Source organism: Panthera leo, chromosome B1, assembly GCF_018350215.1.
Source record: "Panthera leo isolate Ple1 chromosome B1, P.leo_Ple1_pat1.1, whole genome shotgun sequence".
Lineage (NCBI taxonomy): Eukaryota > Metazoa > Chordata > Mammalia > Carnivora > Felidae > Panthera > Panthera leo.
In genome coordinates this window covers 48,646,568-48,663,434 of record NC_056682.1, presented here as the reverse complement: position 1 = coordinate 48,663,434, position 16,867 = coordinate 48,646,568, and the positions used below count along the sequence as shown (strand labels likewise).

General features: G+C 47.5%; 1 protein-coding gene across 6 annotated transcripts in view; it reads right to left on the bottom strand.

Annotated features, from left to right (window-relative positions):
- PTK2B (protein tyrosine kinase 2 beta) overlaps positions 1 to 16,867 on the bottom strand; it is a 125,560-nt gene that overhangs the window by 54,704 nt on the left and 53,989 nt on the right. For 4 of the 6 annotated variants that reach the window (XM_042934919.1, XM_042934917.1, XM_042934920.1 and 1 more), the window contains exon 2: positions 5,922 to 6,162. In XM_042934919.1, the coding sequence (XP_042790853.1) occupies positions 5,922 to 6,125 (204 nt within the window). In that variant the 5' untranslated portion in view covers positions 6,126 to 6,162. Of the gene's footprint in view, positions 1 to 5,921; positions 6,163 to 15,019; positions 15,105 to 16,867 lie in introns of those variants that run through there. The other 2 variants (XM_042934918.1, XM_042934922.1) reach the window with 2 other exon arrangements.

Below are 16,867 nucleotides of genomic sequence, written 5' to 3'. Positions count from 1 at the left end.
GTTTACAAAGTGTTATCTTAACCTCTTTCCCAGACAAGCAAATTAGCATGTTAGAGAAATATATAATGATATAAGCCTCCACTTGCAACAGAGAGTCAGAGCTTCCAAACAAACAGAATTTCTTATGAATACCAAACAGAAGGGAAACCAAAACTCAAGAAGAGCAAAATACATTTCTCATTTGGCACTCACTCCCTTCCCTTCAACACCTGTCTGCTTTCTGCTGGATCCTAGACTCAAGGGCCAGCACTTATTTACATAGCTTTTAACAGCCCAGAGAAAACATCAGGAGGCTATTGCATTCGCATAGAAAGATGTTGAGAACAAGAAGGAAAACATGAAATCAGCAAGTGCACATGGCGGTAACTGTTTTGGAAATGTGCTACCACATGGACCATGCCAGGGTGATGCTCTGTTGTTTCTACTGGATCAGACACAGCTATGTGGGGGTGTCAGTGTTTCAGATGTGTTCTTATGGAAGGACAAGTGCTTGGCTAACTGAGCATGGGGAGGATGGTGAAAGAAGACAGGAGCTGGAAGTAGAAAAACCCGTCAAAGCACAAAGCCCCACTAGGGAAGGAGAGTGCAGGAAGAAGTCGGGAGCAGAGGGTGGGGGGGGCACTCCCCAAGAGTCTCAGGCAGGAAAGCTGGGTCTGGATCTGTATGCAACTGTACACAGTGTCCACAAACGGGTTCTGAAGAGCAAAGCTGTTCCTTGATGTTTAGACCAAACTCTTTTGTATTTTAAAACGCTCTCACAGACCCTCTTTCTTCCTATCAGAGCACTTGCCTCCATTTGTCAAGGTTCGTTGACTAGTGTGAGTCGATGTCAGGCTCACCCTTGGCCTAAAAGCCCCATGAAAGCAGGGGGTGCATCTGTTTTGCAGTATGATGATACTCGCAGGCCGTAACTAGCATGGTGCCAGGTGCATGGGGTATTCCACAAATATTTGTGGGATGAACCAAGACATTATTTAAGACTCTTTCATTAATGATCTCGCCCATAGCCATGTCTCCAACCACCACCCAGAGGCTGACAACACTCAACTGTTCATCTTCAGCCCCATTCTCTCCTCCAGAATTGTGAATCAAAAAGTCTGCTCCACATTTTCATGTGAAAATGTTAGAGCATCTCAACTGCACTTCACAGGTCCCAAACTGAACTTGTGAGCTGCTTCCTCTCCAACCAGTTTTTCTTCAAATGTTTTTTATCTTAGGGAGTGGGACCCTCTTCACCTGAACCAGGGCTGCCACCTTCATCTTCTTCATTCCTGCATCTCCTGTCCATCCACAAAGCCTTTCATTCATATCTCCTAAATTCTCTAGATAGTAATAATTTATCTCCATAGATCATGATGGTTAACAGTGCAGGCTGAGGAGATGTGGTGACTGGGTTTGAAAACAGGCTCTGCTACTTGCTAGCAATTTGCTTAACTACTCGGCACCTTGTTTCGTTATATACAAAATGGAGATAATAATAGTATGTGCTTCATAGAGTTCCTTTGAGAAGTCAGTAAGATAATACATATGATGTCCTTTCAAAAGTGTTAGCTGGTATCATCACCACCACAATTATAATCATCACCACCATCATCACCATCATCATCAACACTATCATCATCACCACCATCACCTCAATATCATCACCGCAACCATCACCACCACCATCACCACCACCACCATTACCATCAACATATCGTCACCATGACTGTCATCATCGTTACCTTCATGGCAATACTCCTAATCTAAGTTATCATCATCTCTCCTATGGGTCACTTCAATAGCCACCTAACATCCCCCCACAACCATTCTTGCCTTCTTCCAACATATTTTCCACTATGTAACTCAAGTGATCTTTTAAAAATGCAATCTCATGCCATTCATATGTTTAAACTACTAAATCAGTGGCCTTACACAAAAGATGAGATGAAACCAAAAAATTTTAGCATAGTTTAAATAGCCAACCTTGGACATCTCTTAGCCTCAAACCTGCCATATACCTTCCTACTTCAGGACCTTCCAGGTCCTGTCTACCTGAATCAGAGATGGCGTTCTTGACACCTCCCTCTTCTTCATTCTTGCGTCTCCTATCCTCTGCTGATATATCTGTGCTGGAAATACGCTGTTCCTTCTGTCGACAACACTGTTCCTCTTGCCTTCTCCTCTTTCCTTCCCTCCACGGTCAAAACCCCTCTGAAATATTGGTTATACTCACTGTCTCCACTCTCCCATTAACTTCACAAAGGCTTCTGCCTCCATCTTTCCACTGAAATTGCCCAGCAAAAGAACATGGTCACTGTTACTGAAGCCAACAAACTTATTTTTAGCCTTATCTGACTTGACCTTTCTGAGTGTCTGAGATTGCTAACCACTCTTTCCTCAAAGTTTCCTCCACCTTTGTATCCCCTGCCTAATCTCTTGGTTCTCTTCATCTTTCTCTGGATAATTCTTCTTTTTCCTTCATCTAACCCTTTTTCTCTATCAGCCTCTTAGAAGTTGCTTTCCCAGGGTTTCCTGATTATAACTCTTCCTCATTTGCTCTACTCACTCTCTGTGGGTGATCCCATCCATTCACATCATACCTACCCATTGCATTATGACTCCAAAATCCTTCTCTCTGGGTCCTTCCTCCCTCCCCAGCTCCAGGCCCATGTTCCTCCATGGGGGCGTTTCATAAACACTTCAAACACAACACATATAAAGCTGAAATCTCAGAACATAACCTTCCTGTCTCCGTTGGTATCTCAATGAAGGGCTCTGACACCTATTCAGTTAACCAAGCAAACGCATGAGTCATTCTTGTCTCCTTCCTTTCTCTCCCTCCCTACATCCAGTTAATCATCAAATTCTCTTAACTCTGCCTCCTTAGATGTACTCAGATGTGTTGACTTGTCTTTGCTCCAATGCCACTCCCTTAGTTCAGGCCCTCATCATTTCCCACTTGCACTATGGCCACAGCTCCCTAATCCATGTCCCCAGCCTTTCCTCTCTCCTGCCCTTTTTGTGCTGCTATCAGAGTTGAGGGAAAACATATCCCCAAATTATTTTCCAGAGAACTAGTGGCCCACCTTTTAAAGGAAGGGTTTCTTAGGCAAATAAGAAATGACTTAGTTATGAAAACATCTCCTCTGTGGCCCTTTTTTAGTGATTTACCACACATATCAGCATATTTAAGGTTCTGGGAAGTCCTGTCACAAAGAATCTATTTGGAATTGTTTAACCAAGCATTTCCCAGACTTCTTTGACCATAAAACCCCTTCTCCTGGACATACTTCTTAACATCTTGCAGGATATTATATACTGTTCGAAAACACCAATCTGGCCATCTTACTTCTCTCTTTGAAAATAGGACAGGGAAGTGGATAAACATTAAAAGAAGACAATTTGAACTTTATTCTATGAGCAATTAAAAATCCTTGGACTTCTGAGTGGGGGAAATGACCTAATATTCACTTAATCAGTAGCTTCCAATGATTGAGCTCCTACTGTCTGATAGGTTTTTCTCATATACCACTTCAGTTCTTACAAGACTAAGGTGGGCATAATCCCCAAGTGAGGAGACTGAAGTCAGGTTGGTTAAGTATTGGGCCTAAGGTCATATAACCTATAAAGGTGGACTCGTATCTGGCTCAGGCTCTAGTTGGCTTAAAAAAAATTTTTTTTTTTAATGTTTTATTTATTTTTGAGACAGAGAGAGACAGAGCATGAGCAGGGGAGGGACAGAGAGAGACGGAGACACAGAATCCAAAGCAAGCTCCAGGCTCTGAGGCATCAGCACAGAGCTCAACGTGGGGCTCGACTCACAAACCACGAGATCATGACCTGAGCCAAAGTGGGATGCTCAACCGACTGAGCCTCCCAGGCGCCCCAAATTGGCTTTAAAGCCATGGCTGTTTGCAATAAGCAGGTGCCATTTTACCTGCAGGGCAGATTGGAAATAGGCAAATCTAAGGCTTGGACATAAATTCCTAGAAGGCCATCACTTCTTTCTTTGTTCTTCTTTACCTTTGCTCTCACACCCAGATAATGCCTTGAGTACTAGCCATTCTTCTTAGGCTTGGGTCCCATTTTCTTTTCTATAGTCCCACTATATATATATATATATATATATATATATATATATATATTTTTTTTTTTTTTTTTTTTTTTTTTTTTTTTTTTCCTTATGCACTCAGCACATCATCAGCTCCAGGATAGCTCCTCTCTTGCTTAAAAACTTTGTGTTTCTCCCTAGTGCCTGTCCAAGTCCAAATTTCTCAGCCTGACATTCTAAGCCCTCCCTTAACTGCCATCAACTTTCCTTTCTGATCTTAACTTTGACACTTTTCAAAATATTACACATATTACCCCAACTGAACTACTCACTATTTAGCAGCCTTCCTGCTTTTGTTCTTGCTCTTCCCTACTGTTGGAAAGTACCTATCTTTTGGTGTCCCTTTTCACTATAACTCCGTAGAACAAGTCCTAATCTAGACCAATCAGATGCTCTTAGGTTTTCAGCGTAAAGGGCAAGGAGGTGCCCCACCCCCTCCAAACTCAGAGGGCAGGTTAACTTCTGAAAATTAAACTAGTAAAACCCACAGTGGATGACATCAACCAACTGCAAAGATAATATACCCAAAGGAAGTCTCAAGAAGCAGGTAGTTAAGGAGATATGAAAACATCTCCCTGGAAGAAGGTACCCAGCGCTTATTCTGAGGACACAACACTACCTACATTTCTGGAACCATAAGATGAGCAAACAAGGCACTTTCAAATCAGTTACAGGGAGCACAGGGAATAACTGAACCGTGATCAACTGTGCTAACTGGCCAAGGCAGTGACTCAATCAATTACATTCTGCTCTGGTGTGTTGAAACATAGCTTGTGCTGTAATAGACAGAAGGCAGGTAAGGAGAAAAATGTGGAGTGGCTGCTTCCAGCACCAACTAGAAGAGACACTGAGTTTGGGGGATACTGACTTTTGGGACAGGGGAAGGATCGGGGATGAAGGGATTGGAAAGAGTTCATCCAGCTTTCTCAAAGCTGGTTAGTTTTCCCCAAAGTCCTGTGTTTCCTTTGTTCAAATAACAAACCCACCAAGGCACATTTTGAAAACCAATCTGGCTTTCTTTTGCATCATCAGAAAGGGATACACTGGGCAGTGAAAAGGGATATCCTCAGTGTATCTATCTCATGGGGTTCTTGGGAGGATTCAATGAGATAATGTGTGTTGAGGGATGGATATAGGCTGTACAAAGTAATTGTTCTATAAATGCATGTGTTTAAAATTAGTGTACTGTAGGTCTGCCTTTGACAACAAGTTCTTATACATCTGCTTAAGGTAAACTGGCTTCCTGGCATCTAGGTGCCTGGATGATGGTGGGCACCCACACCTGCAAAACAGGCTCCATGACCCTGGATGAGAATGAGCCAATTGAAGCCTTGTCTTAGAAAGGGCCTGACGACCATCCACCTGGTCTAGGGCGTCTGTAGTTCATTATCATCCTCCAACCTCCTTTCTCTAAACGCTAAGCATATGTCTTACACCATTTTTGTTCAATTTTCAATGTCATCACTTGCATGTATCTCTAACCCCAATTCTGTCAGAGTGTATACTCCTTGAGGGTGGAGGCTCTTATGTCCCTTGCAGGGCTTCAAATGTGATAAATCTTCAATAAGTTGAAATGAGATGAATTAAAGATAAGGCAAATGATCTTGGGTTCAAATGAAGACTATAAAATCTGTCCCCCCAGTGAACTTGGTTGCAGACCCCCAGGGAGGGGAGCTGGTGCTACAGGCTGAGAGTGTCTCTCCTGGTGTCCCCATCCCAGAGAGTGGACACAGGAGAGCCTGCTAGGCTGAAGGAGGGCTGTTCAGCTGCCCTGGAAGGGGACAGACAGACCAGAGGCAGACAATTGGATAGAGCCCGCCACACTTACCTGGATCTCTGTCTGCACAGTGCATTTAACCAACTTGAAGTTCTTCCCGGTGTTGAAGCTGTTACTATAGAAGCACACCTTGAGGATCCGCACGTCTTCCTTTTCCACATCTACTGGCACCACCACCATGGGCTCTGGGGGGCCTTCAGGCCGACGTAACGTGCCCACCTTCACTCGGCTCAGGGGCTCGGACACCCCAGACATTCTCTCAGGCGGCAGCTAGGACCGGCACATCTCAGTCCTGTGGAGACAGCAGAGGGACAGCCCCAAAATGAGTCCGAGTAGGCCCCCATGCCTCATGCCCCAGGGAGGGCACCCACCAAGCTCCAGGACCCAGCAAACCACACTTGCTCCCATTCTCAAAAACTCGCCTTAAAGGCATCCAGCTTTATTGACTGGGGGAAGCTGAAACACAAAGGAGCAGTTTGCATCAACATCCGGGTATAAAACCCCGGGACCTTGAGTTCCCGGGCTGAGAGCATTCTCTTCTAGAAGCCCCTCTCTCCATCACATTTCTCCTCCCACACTGACTCCAGGCAAGAGGCCCACATTTTGCAAGCACAGCTGCGGGAGGAGGCGGCCACAGCATGGTTCCAAGGCACAGCTGAGCAGAAAAAGCAAAGAGCGAGACAGTAGAAAATAGCAGGAGAGAAACAGGGACAAGAGAAGAAGCAGAATCGGAGAATGGGTGGCCCGGAGGGAGCCTCAATGGAGAAGGCAGGAAAGGGCCCAGGTGGGGGGCCCGTCCATGAGCTGATGGCATTGTCTGCCCCCACCCGCAGCTGCCAACCCGAACTTCCTGGGCAGGAGGCCTCAGTCCCACAGGAACTCATCATACAGCACATGGTTCATTGCACACAGGAGAATTCAAGAGGAATAGCACTCCCACAGCTCAATGTGGGAGGTCCTCTGCCAGGTGGGAGAGGGCTGGGCTGGGACCCTAGAAGATCCAGCCCAGTTTGGATGACAGTTTGGTCAACACTTCCATAGACTGTGAGAATCCTAGGAATCTTGAGCTCTCTCTGAGTCCCTGCAAAATAGTCCTGTCCTCTTGATCCAACACAACCCTATAGGGTTTACTTCTCATTGCTCTAAAGCACGAACACCCCAAGGAAACAATGCAAGTTTTATCTGCAGGCTGGTGGTGTCAACCTTGGCTCCGCATTAGCATCCCCTGGGAAGCTTTTAAGAAAGCCTAAATCCGGCTCTGTGCCCAGAGATGGCCACTGAGTTGGCCTGTGGGGAGACCTGGCATTTTTAAGTTTCCAAGGATTTTTCTAACATTTAGCCTGGGCCGGGAGCCACCTTTCTCGACTAACCTTAGCTCTCATTCTGAACTAATTCTTACAGAAAAATTATCTCCCCTCTAACAAGACACTGTAATTCTAGGGGGACGTTTTTAGACCAGCAGTTGGGGGCAAAAGAATGGAACTGGCAATGTGAAAACACAAATGTGGAGGCAAGATTTTAGAAGCGGAACCAAAGTCATGGTAATCCATTCACACAGTGCTGGACACTAGCAGGGAAGATGTTGACAGTCATTGGCTTCAAGGACTTGTCCCTTTTTTAAGTAGCCAGTGTGTATCATGAGGGCACAAAGGAGATGCTGTGAGGATGAGGGAAAAGCAGGGCATGTCCCTTCCATCAGGGGTGGCCAGACAATGGGCAGAACACCAGTCTCAGTCCTCAAGGGCAGCCAGAATTTGAGACAAGACAGAAGGAGAAAAGAATATCCAGTCTCCTTTATTTTAGAGGCTAGTATGTATATTCTAGAAGTATCCATGCCATTTTCCTTTTTTTAAATGTTTATTTATTTATAATTTTGAGAGAGAGGGAGAGAGAATGAGGGGGGTGGGCAGAGAGCCAGGGGATGGAGGATATGAAGCTGTGGGACAGAGCGCAAGGCTCAAACTCATGAACCATGAGATCATGACCTGAGCTGAAGTCAGATGCTTTACCGACTGAGCCACCGAGGTGTCCCTGTGCTATTTTTCAATAAATACCCACTGAACATGTCCTGTGTGCCAATACTCTGGTATGTGCTGTGCATGAACCTCCATTTCCCCCATACTCTCAACAAAGTGTCCATAGGAAATAGCTTGAGAGGCAACCCTGGGAAGCCCTTTGAGGGAGTGGGAAATGCATGGTAGGGAAGGGAAGACAGCCAAAGGAGGGTTTTCAATGGAGTTGTCACTAAGGCAGCTGCAGTGCAGTCCTGCTGGGGACTCTGGGAGCTGGGACATGCCATAGATGTGCTGTGGACCTGCTCCACCAACGGAGGGGCAGGGAGGAGGATTGGGGGTATTTATACACCTTTTCTTTCTTTTTTTTTAATATATGAAATTTATTGTCAAATTGGTTTCCATACAACACCCAGTGCTCATCCCAAAAGATGCCCTCTTCAATACTCATCATCCACCCTCCCCTCCCTCCCATCCCCCATCAACCCTCAGTTTGTTCTCAGTTTTTAAGAGTCTCTTATGGTTTGGTTCTCTCCCACTCTAACCTCTTTTTTTTTTTTTTTTTTTTATACACCTTTTCTTACAGACGTCATTCCTAGCATTGCCAGCCAGTTCTACACAAGGGCAGAGCAGACTCGGGAGCCAGAGAAAGTCGCAGGCAAAAAGATGCAAATGTTGGTAGGCAGAAGTAAGCAGGACAATACTGGAATGTCAAGGCCCAAGGGGCTATTAGATGGGACAATGACAGATCTGCTACAGGATATGAAGAGGAGGGAAGGTGTGCCCCTAAAGAGCATACACTCTAGTCATGGAGACACACACACACACAGCACTAGGCATACACATAACAGGTCCCAGATTCAGGAAATGCTGTGTCTATTGAGCCAGGGGCCCCATGACCACTGGGTATCTATTCGTATAGACTAGTGTTCAGGTAGGGGCTTCATGATGCAGTTTTGTAAAATAGGTGTTGGGGTAAGAAGGAAATGGAGTGGCACACGGCATCCATCCCCGTGGACTGGATGGAAGTCAAAGGGCCTGTATTCCAGAAGCCATTTGGAAACCAGGGGCACAATCAGTGCTGTCATGTTGCCTAGTGGGGACATGGATTCCGAGCTGGGGAGAAGGGCTATGCCCACATCTGTAGGTCACAACGCCTGGCTTCCGGGCGTCCACAATGAAGGGGGTGGGCTGCCTTTCAGGAGATGCCCCCTGGCCCAGACAGCACTCTCATCCAAAGGGTGCTGGTGCCAGTGAGCACACAGGGGATGCCCCAGGGACTCCCTGCAACATGGGGGAAGAATTGGAGAGAGGATAGCCAAGTAGAAATAGCATGTCAGTAAAATGCAAAAGATCTGGTGCAACCCGGGCACCCCCATTTTCACATATTCTGTGAGCCATTGGTTGAAGTTAAGAGTGAAGCAGAGGAGAGGTTCTGACAGGCAGAACAAGGGGCAGAGATAGAGCAGGTGAGTTAGAAATCTTTGCATGGGACAGAGGCCAGGGCAAGTCTGGCGGTGGGCGGTGGGGGGGAGGTGCTTGGTGAGGAAGGGATTAGACCGCCATGGCTCAGGTCATGGTCTCCTTGGTTGTGAGCTCGAGCCCCGCCTCGGGCTCTGTGTGACAGCTCAGAGTCTGGAGCCTGCTCCGCATTCTGTGTCTCCGGCTCCCTCTGCCCCTCCCCTGCTTGTGCTCTGTCTCTCTCTTTCTCAAAACTAATAAATAAACATAAAAAAAATCAAATGTATGCAGCTGCCATCAGTCAATGAAATGTGGTGCTTTTAAATTGGAGCAGCCAAGAGGCTGGAAGCATGTGATCAGGACACGGAGCAAAAGGAACTCTCGTTCATTGTTGGTGCAAACTTTGGAAGACAGTTGGATGGTTTCTTACAAAACTAAACATATTCTTACCATACGATCCAGCAATAGTGCTCCTTAGTATTTACCCAAAGGAGTTGAAAACTTATGTCCACACAAAAACCTACACATGGATGTTTATAGCAGCTTTATTCATAACACCAAAACTCAGAAGCAACCAAGATGGCCTTCAGTAGGTGAATGGGTAAATAATCTGTGGTACATCCAGACGATGGGATATTATTCAGTGCTAAAAAGATAGGCTCTATCAAGCCACAAGGAGACGGGGAGGAAACTTAAATGCATCTAACTGAAAGAAGCCCATCTGAAAAGGGTACACACTGTTTGATTTCCACTATATGCCATTCTGCAAAAGGCAAAACTACAGAGACAGTAGAAAGATCAGTGGCCGCCAGGGGCTGGGGGAAAGAAGAGATGTACAGGCGGAATACAGAGGATTTTTAAGGCACTGCAGATACTCTGTGTGATATTATAATGATGGATATCTACCATTATACATTTGTCCAAACTCATGGAGTGTATAACGTCAAGAGTGAACCCTAACGTAAATTATGGATGCTGGGGGTGGCGGTGATGTGAAGCCTGTCGTAGTAAACGTACCACTCTGGTGGGGGGACAGCCATAGTGGGGGAGGCTGTGCATGAGTGTGGGTGGGGGTATATGGGAAATCTCTGCCCCTTCCTCTCAGTTTTGCTATGAACATAAAACTGTGCCAAAAAAAAAAATAACAAAGTCTATTCAGAAAAAAATGGAATGATGAGAAACCACAGCTTGATAGTTGACCCCCATTACCCAGACTGACTGGGCAGTGACCAGCCCATTCAGGAGCCAGCCTCCACCTCTGCCCTGAGCAAAGAGAAACATTCATAGTCTACATCTGACTGAACACAGCCCACCCAGACTGATGCATTGGCCACCACCAACATGCCTCGAGGACCCTGGTTTCTTATCTTCATCAGTTTTTCCAGGCCTTTGGTTTAGGAGCCATCATTTCTAGTGGTCAACATGGCTCTTGTTGAAATGCTTCTGCAAAACCATTTCAGCCACTCAGGATCTACTTCTCCCTTCAGCTGGAGCTAAGTCCTGCAGGTCTGCCTTTAATCCTTTGCAGCAGTATCCTCCAGATATTTTTCCAAGAATGTAAGTGCTTTATACTTAAGCATCTCCTTGGAGATGGGCATGGATGAGTATGCCCATTTTAGAGATGAGAAAACATGAGAAATTTTTAAGCCATCTGGTCAAGGATTCCTGCTTGTTGAGTAGCAAACTTGGATCCCAGAGCAGATCTGAATTCAAGTACAAAGTTTTTCGCACTTTCCCATCTGCCTTTGAAAAAGGTAGTATCTCTTGATATTACTGACGTTGGCACAAACTCCATGTGAGGAGGAATGTGTCAACTTGGCATTGAATATCCTCAGTCTGTGAAGGATCCTGATGTCCTCCAGCTTAGGGAGCATCACCTCCCCAAGCTTGGTCTCAGTTGTGAGAGTCCCCGGAGGGGACTCACGTGTTTGGTCAAAAGACGCAGGCCCGGAAAGGTGGTACCACATCTCCACTGACACATGGAAACTTCCTCAAGGGCACCCCAAACTCCCATCTGTCAGTGCTGATCTGCAATGGACTGCCAAGGGATCCCCCCAAAACTCCCTGAAGCAGAGTAACTGAAAGGTGTGATGTAAGGAATCGTCAGCCACCTGCCTTCAGGGTCTTGGAGAACATAGCTCTCAACATCACGTGCGAGTTTCTCTTCTTGTCAGTTCCAGCTCATTTTCTGGCCAGTTCTAAAACCCTGGGCAAGCTCCTTAACCTCTCTTGGCCTCCTTTTCCTCACCTATAAAATGGGGGTAATGCTCCCTGCTCTGTTTGCCTTATAGAAAGTTTGTGAGGACAAAGTGCAAACATGTAAATGAAAATTCATCATAAGCAATAAAGCTGAGTGCAGATGAAAGGCTTTATCATCATGGTTATCACTTGCCTATTTCCCAAAACCTTGTCTGACTATCTGTAGTCCCCATATCTTGTTCCCCCTTCCAAAGGCTCTTGGGGAGAGGTGTGTGTGTGTGTGTGTGTGTGTGTGTGTGTGTGTGTGGAAATTCAGATTTGCAGCATTGGCCAATTTCCATGGTGTAAATATTCCCACTATGGCTGATTTCAAGTCACCAACATGTGTCACTGAACACAGAGTTGGGAGATATGAGAGTAACCCACTGACTGTAGCTCCCCTGTTTCTGACAACTGAACTTGTCTATTTCTCCAGCTCTTGCCTGATTACTTGAATTTCTCATCACTAGCTTGTCTCTGTGTTTTGATGATCCTTAAATCCTTTGACTCTCAACCTGTGAGCCAAAAGTGCCGTCCCTTCTTCCAGTCAAGACCTGGCCCCCTCCCCCCAGCCTGGTAATCCCTCCCTGCATCTCATCCCTGCCCCAGCCCCTGTGAGCAGTGTGAGAGGAGAGAAGGTCCTCTGGCACCCGCGGAAACTCTGGACCTGAGCCATCACGGCCTCCAGCGTGCCTCCCAACCCAGATCTGCCCAAATCCAAGTCAAAGAATAACAAACACAAGGAAATGCGCTCAAATTAAAACAGGAAAGGTTTTGATTGGCTAAAAGAATGCCTTGGCCCAAACCTGTAAAGGGTACTACGGGAACCTGCATAATCTCTGAGTCCCTGAAGTCGTCAGGAAGAAAATTAATGATACTCTTCCTGAATGGCAAAACATTCACCTGCTGAAAGGATGGGGTCCTGAAGCAGGGTTTAAATCCCTTCAGAGCCTCTGGGTTACCACTGTGCCCAGGGCTGTGTTCCTGGCAGGGGAAGCTGACAGGGTCACAGGCATCAGCATCACAGAAAAATACAACGTTGCCCTTGAAGACGTTGGAGTGGAACCGTACGTTTTATTGGACACATACTGTGTGCCAGGAATTTATGTAAGTGATCTCTGATTCTCCAGAAAATTCTGCAGGATGGGTAATGATAGCTTCATACCCCCCAAAAGGGAAACTGAGGCCTAGTGAGATGACCTTGTCCAGATCACACAGCTGGTAAGCGGCAAACACTTAAGGCCACCATGTTGCCTCACTCTGAAGTCCATTGTGAGTAATGCCCCAGACTTGCATGGCATGGCAGCTCCAAGCACATGAGTTTTTTTTTTTTTAATGTTTATTTAATTTTGAGACAGAGAGATACAGAGCATGAGTGGTGGAGGGGCAGAGAGAGAGGGAGACACAGAATCAGAAGCAGGGTCTAGACTCTGAGCTGTCAGCACAGAGCCCGACACGGGGCTCAAACTCACAAACTGTGAGATCATGACCTGAGCCGAAGTCGGTCGCTCAACCGACTGAGCCACCCAGGCGCCTCCAAGCACATGAGTTTTAAACCCAGGGTCAAATGAGTCAGATGTGTGCACCTTCTCTCTGACATCATGCCACTGTTCCGACTAACGGTCCCCACTCCATGCTCCCTCAGATCATGGGCAGGACTTCTAATCCTCGAGACTATGCATTTTACCCTCAGGACTCTCAGCATCCACTCTCACGTCTGGTTCTCTGAGAGGCCAAGCTTCAACGTCACCTGCCAAAGACTAGAGGGCTGGCGTCACGTCCTGCCACCACCATGCTTAGGGGGTAGTAGCCAGCTCTGCCACCAACTGGCTCTGAGGCCTAAAGACATCAGTCCAGAGGGGTTGGAGTTCCCAAGCAGGAGCAGGTAGGTGGATGATGGCCTTTGATGCCAGTGCCCATGGCAAAATGGGAAAAATTAGGACCCTCTAGAGAATCCATCATAAAGCCCAATGGATTATTTTTGAAGAGCTGTCTTTTATTCTAACATTATGCCTTTCTACCTTTGTTGGTTTTCCAATGCTCGTTTATTCATCAAGTGACAAGGATAGTCTTTGGCGAATGACATTGAGCTTGGCTTCTCAGAGAACCAGATGTCAGAGCGACTGCTGGGAGTCCTGAGGGTAAAATCCTTCTCTCAAGGATTGAAAGTTCTGCCCGTGATCTGAGGGAGCATGGAGAGAGACCATTGCATGATATCAGGGAGAAGGCACACTCACCTGACTCATCAGATCTAGGCTTAAAACTCATGTCCTTGAGGCTGTCATGCCATTTAAGTCTGGGGCATTACTCACAATGCACTTCAGAGTCGGGCAACATGGTGGCCTTAAGTCTCTGCCATTTACCAGCTGCATGATCTGAACAAGGTCACCTTGCTAAGCTTCAGTTTCCTCTCTTGTTTTATGAGGCTGACACTACCTATCCTGCAGAATTTTCTGGAGAATCAGAGGTTACCTCTGTAAACTCCCTGGCACATGTATTTTTTAAGTGCCTGTGACTTGGCAGAAGACAGGATCAGAAACCCAATACCAGTCTCTCCTTGTAAAACATTAGCCTGGCCTAGTGAGTCCAGGATCAGCCCCTTCTGTCTCCACTGCTCTGAGGCTGCCTTTTCGCCAACACCCACCTTCCTCCAGCCACCTGCCCACCTGAAGGGATCACCCCTACCTCCCACTCTTTGCACGCACGTAGGGCCATCGTCTGTCCTGACAACACCACAGAAGCATGGAAGGAAGCCTCATGGGAGACAGTCACAACATAAGCCCCTTGGATCTAGCAGAAGCCAGAATGTCATGAGACACACGCTTTATTTCCACTCTGTCTCTGAGTCACTTCCTCTTGCTGTTTCCACATCAACGGAATGGGGAACACATGCCTTTCCTCTGCAAAGGCCTGCGGAGAGCAGCCGCTTAACTAATTGGCAGTGACCTTGCAGTCTCAGGGAGCCAGGCCTGCATTTCTGGGCAAGTCGGGCCCCGCTGGTGCCACGCAGCACACTCCCCCCCTCCGAGCCTAGGCCCTTTCAGCCCCGGTTCCCAAGGGGCCAACGCCGTGCCCACTCTGGGACCGCCCAATCAGTTACTTGGTTAATCCCTTCCCCTCAGCTCCAAGCATCCCTCCCCATCACCTCTCTAAGGAAGGAACCAGAAAGGTTGTGATTATCCCCAACTATAATTCAATGTAATTCAAAAAGCATTTCTTGAGGCTCTACACATTTGCAGCTCGCCGTCCCCCCACACATCACCCACTCGGGATCATTCTGTTGCCAGCACCTGCCAGCACAGAGGCCCGCTGATATGGGGCTGGCTGTCAGCCGGGGGGATGGAGGGGTGCAACAGAGACTCATGACCCTGTCTCCCTTACTGTTCTTTTCACTAGTTCAAGGACTTTGATCCCTAGAGCTAGGCAGATTCTGCTTACCTCCTGTGTGGCCTCTGGGCTCCACTGCTTTCCCCAACCTTGCTCCTTGTAGGCCAGTTCATGAGTGGCTGGGGCTACTTTTGTCTCTCCTTCCTCCCTTCCCCTTCCCTCCTCCCCATCCTCCCTTCCCCCTCCCCCACCTTTCCTTCCTTCCTCCCTCCCCTCTCCTGGTCTTCCCGTCTGCTCCTCCCCCCATTTCTGCCTTCCTATGTTTTCGGGGCCATGCCAGGCTCCAGAAGAAGGAAGAGGGTCCCTGTCCAGCAGAGATTCATAATCTGGTCAAGAGGAAAGAGATAAACACAAACTAGGCACAGCGTGATATGGGATCTGACAGGGGTCCATGCTTGTCCGCTTGAGGAGCCCAGAAGACCACTTGCCTATGGGGGCCCCAGGATCTCAGGACGATCGGGAAACCACATTACATAACGCAGGGCTGGTGAGGAGGGTGGTGAGGGGTGTTGGGAAATGAGAGGAGATGGCGGCAACGTGCTAAGGAATTTGAACTTTGCCCTGTGGAGAAGCAGATTTTTATTTAAAATATATAATTCTGGGGGCGCCCGGGTGGCTCAGTCGGTTAGGCGTCTGACATCGGCTCAGGTCATGCTCTCATGGTTTGTCGGTTTGTGCCTTGCTTGCTGGTGGTGCAGAGCCTGCTTCGGGATCCTCTGCCCTCCTCTCTCTCCCCCCCCCCCCCCCCCAAATAAATACACGTTAAAATATGTATATTTATATGATGCTGCTCACAGGACGAAGCACAGGTGTGAGCTGGGAGGCAGCAGAGCAGTCTGGATGAGGCCCGGGTAAGCGTTTCAGAACTGGTAATGCAGCGAAAAGGTGACCTGATTGGTAGCATTTGCCAATTTCCCCGGTGTAAATGCTTCCATGGCTGATTGCCAGTTGCCCATGTGGCTTTGCTGAAAGTGGATTAGGGGAGGAATGGGTGCTGTCAGCTTGTGAGAGCTGGTTCCGGCACACCACTGCCCGGACAGTGGTTCGGACAGACGCGGCGGGGGTGAGGGGTGTGCAGATTTCAGAGTCAGACTTCACAGGACTTGCCTCCAGCTGCTTCTGACCCTCGACCCTCGGGGTCTGGCCCTGCAGCCTCACCACCGGCACCCGGAGATAGCAATATACAAGGTGCACAGAAGCACAGGGTTTTCAGATGCGTGTTTCCCTCCAAGGGGCTTCTGTTACTGTCCAACCTCTTAAAGGGTGTAGCTTTCAAAACCACATTCTTTGTCATCTCTAACCTGAAACTAAATTCTTCTCCAGCTTCTCCACTTTGAGGCATGATCTCAACTTTTTCCTTTTCTCCCAGCCTTCCACTCCAGCGAATCTCCTTTCCCTGTCTGTGTGTGTTACAGAGTTGGCTGTTGAGCAGGGAAATTTGGCACTGTGACCAGTCAGTGCTTCAGTTGGGTATTTGACTGGGTTTCCCCCATTTTCTTAAGAGGTTAATGAGGGGGCGCCTGGGTGGCTCGGTCGGTTAAACGTCCAACTTCAGCTCAGGTCACGATCTCGCGGTTCGTGAGTTTGAGCCCCACGTCGGGCTCTGTGCTGATGGCTCAGAGCCTGGAGCCTGTTTCAGATTCTGTGTCTCCCTCTCTCTGACCCTCCCCCGTTCATGCTCTGTCTCTCTCTGTCTCAAAAATAAATAAACGTTAAAAAAAAAAAAGAGGTTAATGAGGAGGGCAGATGACAAGCAGGTGAATTCATAACCTGTCAAATGGTTTCTCCACCAACCGAGGATCCAGTGTCTATATTCACTTGGGGACCGACTGCTATTTTAATTGGCCCTTGTTCACACCTTTTAATTTGACATTAAGGAGTTTGTGGTTATCAAACAAG